Source organism: Engystomops pustulosus, chromosome 10, assembly GCF_040894005.1.
Source record: "Engystomops pustulosus chromosome 10, aEngPut4.maternal, whole genome shotgun sequence".
Taxonomy (NCBI): Eukaryota; Metazoa; Chordata; class Amphibia; order Anura; family Leptodactylidae; genus Engystomops; species Engystomops pustulosus.
Genome location: NC_092420.1, coordinates 38,621,244 through 38,628,191, shown reverse-complemented (window position 1 = coordinate 38,628,191; position 6,948 = coordinate 38,621,244). Strand labels below are relative to the sequence as shown.

Here is a 6,948-nt window from a genome sequence, read left to right as displayed (position 1 = left end):
CTTTGGTACCACTACGGCTCTCCAAATGTATCCTGACACATGTGAAGGATTTCTGTAAAATTTAGCCTCTAAAAGACAAGCACCCATCTTTTCCTCTACTGTGGGCCCATAAAGCATTTTATTGCACATGTGGGGTACTTCTACACTCGGGAGAAATAGTTTTACACCTTTTTTGGGGTTATTTAATATATTATCCCTTGTGGCTTACAAAAATTAGGAGTAAAGTGACATTTATAGGAAAATTTTCACCTTTTTAATGTTTAGGGCCTAATTGGATCATTCACCTGTAGGGGCAAATACATATATTACACATTGCAAAGTTCTCTAAGGGGTGTTCATTCAAAAATTAGGGTCACTTTTCGGATTCTTATCTGTTTTATACCACTAGGGTTCTCCAAATGCATGTCAAACATTTCTGTCAAATTTGGCTTCTAAAAGGCAAACCTCCCCCTTTCCTTTTACTGTGCGCCCATACAACATTTTATATACACATGTGAGGTACTTCTACACTGGAGAGAAATAGGTTTACACATTTTGGAGGGTTATTACATATTTTTATCCCTTGTGGCTATAAAAAATTAGGGGTACAATGACCTTTATAAGAAAATGTTCATCTTTGTCCTATTTAAGCCCTAATTAAATCAAACACCTTTATGGACAAATACTCATATTACACCTTGCTAAATTCTCTAAGGGGTGTGCTTTCCAAAATGGTGACACTTGTTGGGGTTCCCCTCTGTTTTGGTACCGCTATGGCTCTCTAAATGCATCCTGACACATGTAAAGGATGTTTGTCAAATTTGGCTTCTAAAAGGCCAACGCCCCTCTTTGCCTTCTGAGCTTCACTGCGTACCCATACAACATTTTATTTGCATGTGTGGGGCAATTTTATACTCGGGAGAAATGCTAGTACACATTTTTTGGGGTTGTTTCATCTTTAATGCCTTATGGGATACAAAAATTAACCGTAAACGTGACTTATTTGGGGAAAATGTTTATCTTTTTCCTTTTAGGGACCTAATTGAAGCAAACACCTGTGGGGGAAAATACACATATTACACCTTGCTAAATTCTCCAAAGGGTGCACTTTCCAAAATGGTGACATTTGTTGGGGTTCCCCTCTGTTTTGGTACCACTAGGGCTCTCCAAATGCATCCTGACACTTGTAAAGGATGATTGTCAAATCTGGCTTCTAAAAGGCCAAAGCCCCTCTTTCCCTTCTGAGCTCTACTGTGTACCCATACAACACTTTATATGCAAAAGTGGTGCAGTTCTGTGCTTAGGAGAAATAGTTGTACACATTTATGGGGTTGTTTCATCTTTTATCCCTTGTGGCTTACAAAAATTTGGGGTAAAAGTGACTTTTTTGAGAACATTTTCACCTTTTTTCCCTTTTGGGGCCTAATTGAATCAAACACCTGTTGGGGCAACTACACAAATTACACCTTGCTAAACTCTCCAAGGGGTGTACTTTCCAGAATGGTGTCTCTTGTTGGGGCTTTCCTCTGTTTTGGTACCATTATGGCTCTCCAAATGCATCCTGACACATGAAAACTTTTTCAGCCATATTTGCCCTGCAAAAACAAAACAACGCTCTTTCCATTCCAAGTGCCCCCCTGTGCCCGTACAGCAGGCTACAGGGACAAAATGGGTATTGGCATACTCAGGAGGAATTGCCCTAAACATTGTAAAATGCATTTTCCTTTTTAACCCATTGTGAAGGTGCAAATTTTAGTGTTCAATGAATCTATTGTAAGATAAAATTACATTTCTGTAATTTCACTTTCATTTATCTTTCACCCTCATGAAACGCTCAGAGGGTTAACAAAATTCCCAAAGGTTGTTTTGAATATTTTGAGGGATGTATTTTCTGATATGGTGTCATTTGTGGGGGTTTTCTGTCATGTAGGCCTTATAAAGTCACTTCTAACTAAATTGACCCTCCAAAAGTAGGTTTTGATGATTTTCGTGAAAATCTGAAAAATTGCACCTAAAGTTATAAGCCTCCTAGCATCCTAAAAAAAGGAAAAGATGTTTGAAAAATGTTGCCAAGTTAAAGCAGACATATGGAAAATGTTAGTTATCAAGTTATTTTAGTGACTAACTTACCAAAAAGTTGAAAATTTTGAATTTTGAAAACATAGTTTTTTTCAAAATTTTTGGCAAATTTCCATTTATTTCATAAATAAATACTAAATATATTGATTAAATTTCTCAACCAACATGAAGTACAATGTGTCACAAAAAAACAATCTCAAAATCAACTGGATATGTTAAAGCGTTCCAAAGTTATAACCACTTAAATAGACACATGTCAGATTTTAAAAAAATGGGCATTGTCAGGAAGGTGAAAAGTGGCTTCAGCGTTAAGGGGTTAACTTCATAGGAACAGGAACACCTTTAAGACCGTAGCATTCCCTGATCGCATTTGTGATCCACCGGCCAATAGTTGACTTAGAGGCCTTTCTTCCCTTATTTTTCCCTGCAAATTGAACAAAAAGGTTTGAGTCCTTTCTCCAGGGATTTGAGACCTCTAAGTATCTAAGTACTGAGCGCCTTACATCTAGGAGATGCCACTTCTCCTCCGTAGCATTCTTAGGATGGCAATATGATCTCCTGACTCCTGTGAAAGTGAGAAACAACTTTAGGTAGAAAATTGCTATCAAGTCTGAGAGTAATTCTATCCTCAGAAACTGATAGATAAGGTTCACAAATCGACAAGGCCTGGAGTTCCCCTATCCTTCTAGCGGATGTGATGGCAACTAGAAATGCTGTTTTGAGCGTTAAAAAACTTATATTATTTGAATCATTGGGTTCAAAGGGGTCTGAGGTTAACGCATCTAAGACCAAGGAAAGGTCCCACTGGGGGGAAGATTCCTTTTTCAGTAGGTCTTAAGCAGGTACAGGCCTGAAAGAATCTCTTTACCCGTGTTCCACAAGTGCTGTATCAAAATATGCGCTTAAAGCTGACACCTGCACTTTCAGGGTACTAGGTTGTAATCCCTTGTCGAAACCCTCCTGCAGGAAATCAAGAACCTTGCAGATATTAGGAGAATGTTGGTTAGGTTGGTCTTTAGACCAGGCACAAATTTTTTTCCATATGTTAAGATAGATAGCATGGGTCACAGGCTTTCTACTATTCCTCAAAGTAGATATAAATCAGAGAACACAAGAGAAAGGGGAATACAATGAAAAATGAGATACATTGAAAGTGAAAAAGATTATGCTTTATTTGGTACAATGTGAGTTTAAAACATAATAGATAAAAAGGATGGCTACAGGAGAGGCAGAAGTCCACAAAGACCAGGACATATGAGATACAAGTAATAAGTAAACAATAGTGAGGGGCATGCTGATGACAGACTCAAAACTGAGTTACAGCATTGTATGTGCCCAAACGGTTTAACAGCAGTGACAATGCAATACCATGAGCAGAGACTAATCCACGGACATGTACAATATAAAAAGCTGTGCACCGAAACCCTGTATTCATAGCTACCTGGTCAGTAAGAATTCCCCAACGCGCGTTTCAACCCGCCGGTCTTTCTCAAGGGGTAACGCTAAGTAAAACCAGCCCAGTATATAAACAGCAACTGTCCAATGAGGATTCAAGATCTGTTAGTGTGATGAAAATCACCTGTCATCACGGTGCATTCCTGTCTGTATGAGTCCGCGTCACCGGCCGGGACGGGCGCTGACGTCACCGAGGCGGTACACGTGACCGCGTCTTGTGACCTCAGCGACACACCTCCCAGCACGGAGACCGCGGGCCAGAGGCAGGCAGGCATGCGCACTAGGTGAATTCGTGAAGAAAGTTGAATCCTAGAAGGCATAGGATGTCAAATAAGGAGGCATGTGGTGCATACCAACCTATTGGAGGTGCCGATGTTCAAAACAGTAAGTTGGACAATATAGGTGGAAGTAGTATAGACCCAATGCAACATTTTGATTGAATACCAATAAAAAGAATTATCTTGCAGTGAATGACATACTAAGGGATTTTTACAATACAAGTGCAGGGCTGACATAGACCAAGGATAAATTCATGACTCATATATAAATGACTGGATATAAAAAAATTATTAAAATTAATATAATTGATATATAGAGATTACTAAATATGTGCTATCTGTATACACAATTGCATCAATAGTTGCTATCCATTTAATAATAATAATAATCTTTATTTATATAGCGCCATCAAATTACGTAGCGCTTTATACATATTTATAACAATATATAAATAAATATATACATCAACAGTTGCTATCCATATACATAATTATAACAATAAATATATAAATAAATATATACATCAATAGTTGATATCCATATACATAATTATAACAATAAATATATAAATAGATAAATATGTACAAAAGTGAAAAAATTCCTCATTAATCCTATTAATGTGCACAAATGCATTAATAAATGAAATATGTACTGAATGAAAAAATTCATCATTAATATTATTACTCGTAAAATTTAAATGGATGTTCAGATCTTAGTGGGTTAAAAATGAACAGTGTATGTGAATGCGGGACTGAAGGTCCGGTGTGTGAGGTGACGATAACTGGGTATGGGGTGCAATGATGATAGATAGTGAGCACTGTAGGGATGAGTGTAGTCTGCGAAGTGATGATGAGTGTGATACAATGTGAGTGTGGGGATGCATGTGAAGTACAATGACATGGGGGTGTGGAAGAGATGTGACAAATGTGAATGCAAGTGTGGTGGAAAGGACAAGTCATGTTACGTACATATATTCAGTAAACAATAAGCATAATAATACAGAGGGACTGCAAACAATAATATTATCCTGGGTAAGTATTGAGATAGTGAGTGTAGGATGAAGTGAGAGTGAATGTTGAAGCAACAAACACAAAGTGAAGTGCTGTGATAACGCGTGATGTGAAAAATGAGGTGACTGGAACCCTTAAAATAATACTTACATTGTTCCAAAGGATAGATGACCTAAGGTTGCATGAGTTGGTCCACCTGTATATGTCGCTGAGGTCACAAGACGCGGTCACGTGTACCACCTCGGTGACGTCAGCGCCCGCCCCGGCCGGTGACACGGACTCATGCAGACAGGAATGTGCCACGATGACAGGTGATTTTCATCACACTAACAGATCTTGAATCCTCATTGGACAGTTGCTGCTTATATACTGGGCTGGTTTTACTTAGCGTTACCCCTTGAGAAAGACCGGCGGGTTGAAACGCGCGTTGGGGAATTCTTACTGACCAGGTAGCTATGAATACAGGGTTTTGGTGCACAGCTTTTTATATTGTACATGTCCGTGGATTAGTCTCTACTCATGGTATCGCATTGTTACTGCTGTTAAACCGTTTGGGCACATACAATGCTGTAACTCAGTTTTGAGTCTGTCATCAGCATGCCCCTCACTATTGTTTACTTATTACCTGTATCTCATATGTCCTGGTCTTTGTGAACTTCTGCCTCTCCTGTAGCCATCCTTTTTATCTATTATGTTTTAAACTCACATTGTACCTAATAAAGCATAATCTTTTTCACTTTCAATGTATCTCATTTTTCATTGAATTCCCCTTTCTCTTGTGTTCTCTGATTTCTATCTACCCTGTACGGGGATGAAATAGAGTTCCCTGGCACCACCCCCTCCTTATAGGCATAGATTAGTACGCATAGCGGTTTTTGATCGTAGTATTCCTCAAAGTCTTTATTACCTTAAAGGAGAGTCCTTTTGTGTTCAGGAAGGCGCTTTCAGGATCCAGGCTGATAGATTCAGGAACCCTGGGTTCTGGTGTAAGACTGGTCCCTGGTGCAAGAGGTCTAGAATCCTGGGAAGGATGAATGGAAGGTCTAGAGCCAGCTTTTGCAGGATTTCCCCATCTGAGGACAATCTCCTGGAAGACTTTGGATTTCAGACTCCATTCATGAGGGAGAATAGGTGTCCTGCTGAGGTAGTCTGCTACCTCGTTCTCTGAGCCTCTCAGATGGACTGCTGAAATTGAAAGAGCATTTTCTTCTGCCCAAGAAAATATTTTCTGGGAGATGTTCTGAAGTTTCTTTGATCTTGTTCCGCCCTGTCTCTTTAAATATGCAACCGTAGTTGTATTGTCGGAGAAGATCTTTAGGTTCTTCCCTTTTACATCCTTAGTACAGGTTTCCAGGGTTTTTAGGACGGCTTTCAGTTCCCTTTCGTTTGAGGATGCACGAGACATTGAATGGGACCAGAGGCCCCTGAACCTGAACATACTTCCCTGGAAGAAGAGCTCCCCAACCTGAGGTGCTGGCATCTGTCTGGACCTGGATTATTGGCCAGAGAACCCAGTTCACACCTCTTTGAAGGTGATCAAGATCCTTCCACCAGTCTAAGGATTTTTTTACTGCTGAAGGAATCTTTAATCGTAAATTCAGGTGATGGCAATCTTTGTCCCATTTTGACAGGATCCAGGACTGGAGAGGTCTTGTATGGTTCTGGCACCAGGCTACACATTGGATGCAGGAGGTCATGGACCCCAGAAGACTCATCGCTGCTCGTATCGAGATGTATTTCCTCTTCTGGAAGTCCTTGATTTTCAGAAGTAATCTGTCTCCTTTCTCCTGTGGAAGATAAGAAGTTTGGGTTAATGAATTTAAGGATACTCCCAAAAATTCTTTAATAGGATTGGGAACCAGATCGGATTTTTCCAAATTTATAATCCAGCCCAATTCCTGAAGAACTTCTATTGTCACCTTCTTTTGTTTTTCTAGATGGCTTACCGAGTCTCCCACTAGTAAGAAATCGTCCAGGTATGGGACCACTAGGACTTCTTCGGTCCTCAAGTATTTGACCACTTTTACCACGACTTTGGTAAAGACTCGGGGAGCTGAAGAAAGACCAAATGGTAAGGCTGTAAATTGAAAATGAGACTCCCCTGAAGGAGAAACCAATGCAAAACGCAAAAACTTCTGAGAATCTG

The 6,948-nt window shown here is 39.7% G+C and overlaps 1 protein-coding gene across 1 annotated transcript; it reads right to left on the bottom strand.

The window, feature by feature from the left end:
* Nucleotides 1-2,389: 2,389 nt before the first annotated feature.
* Nucleotides 2,390-6,561, bottom strand: LOC140104848 (uncharacterized). The gene is made up of 2 exons (XM_072128598.1): nt 5,710-6,561; nt 2,390-2,623 (listed from the first exon to the last, which is right to left on the bottom strand). Exons 1-2 carry the CDS (start codon nt 6,280-6,282, stop codon nt 2,564-2,566), a joined length of 633 nt encoding a protein of 210 aa, XP_071984699.1. The 5' UTR covers nt 6,283-6,561; the 3' UTR covers nt 2,390-2,563.
* Between the last annotated feature and the right edge of the window lie 387 nt (nt 6,562-6,948).

Excerpts from the sequence above, each read along its gene's own strand:
- LOC140104848 (XM_072128598.1), bottom strand. The coding sequence starts at position 6,282 with ATGCCAGCACCTCAGGTTGGGGAGCTCTTCTTCCAGGGAAGTATGTTC. Across the intron at positions 2,624-5,709 it reads CAAAAGGACTCTCCTTTAAG|GAGTCAGGAGATCATATTGC; the intron begins GTAATAAAGACT and ends TCACTTTCACAG.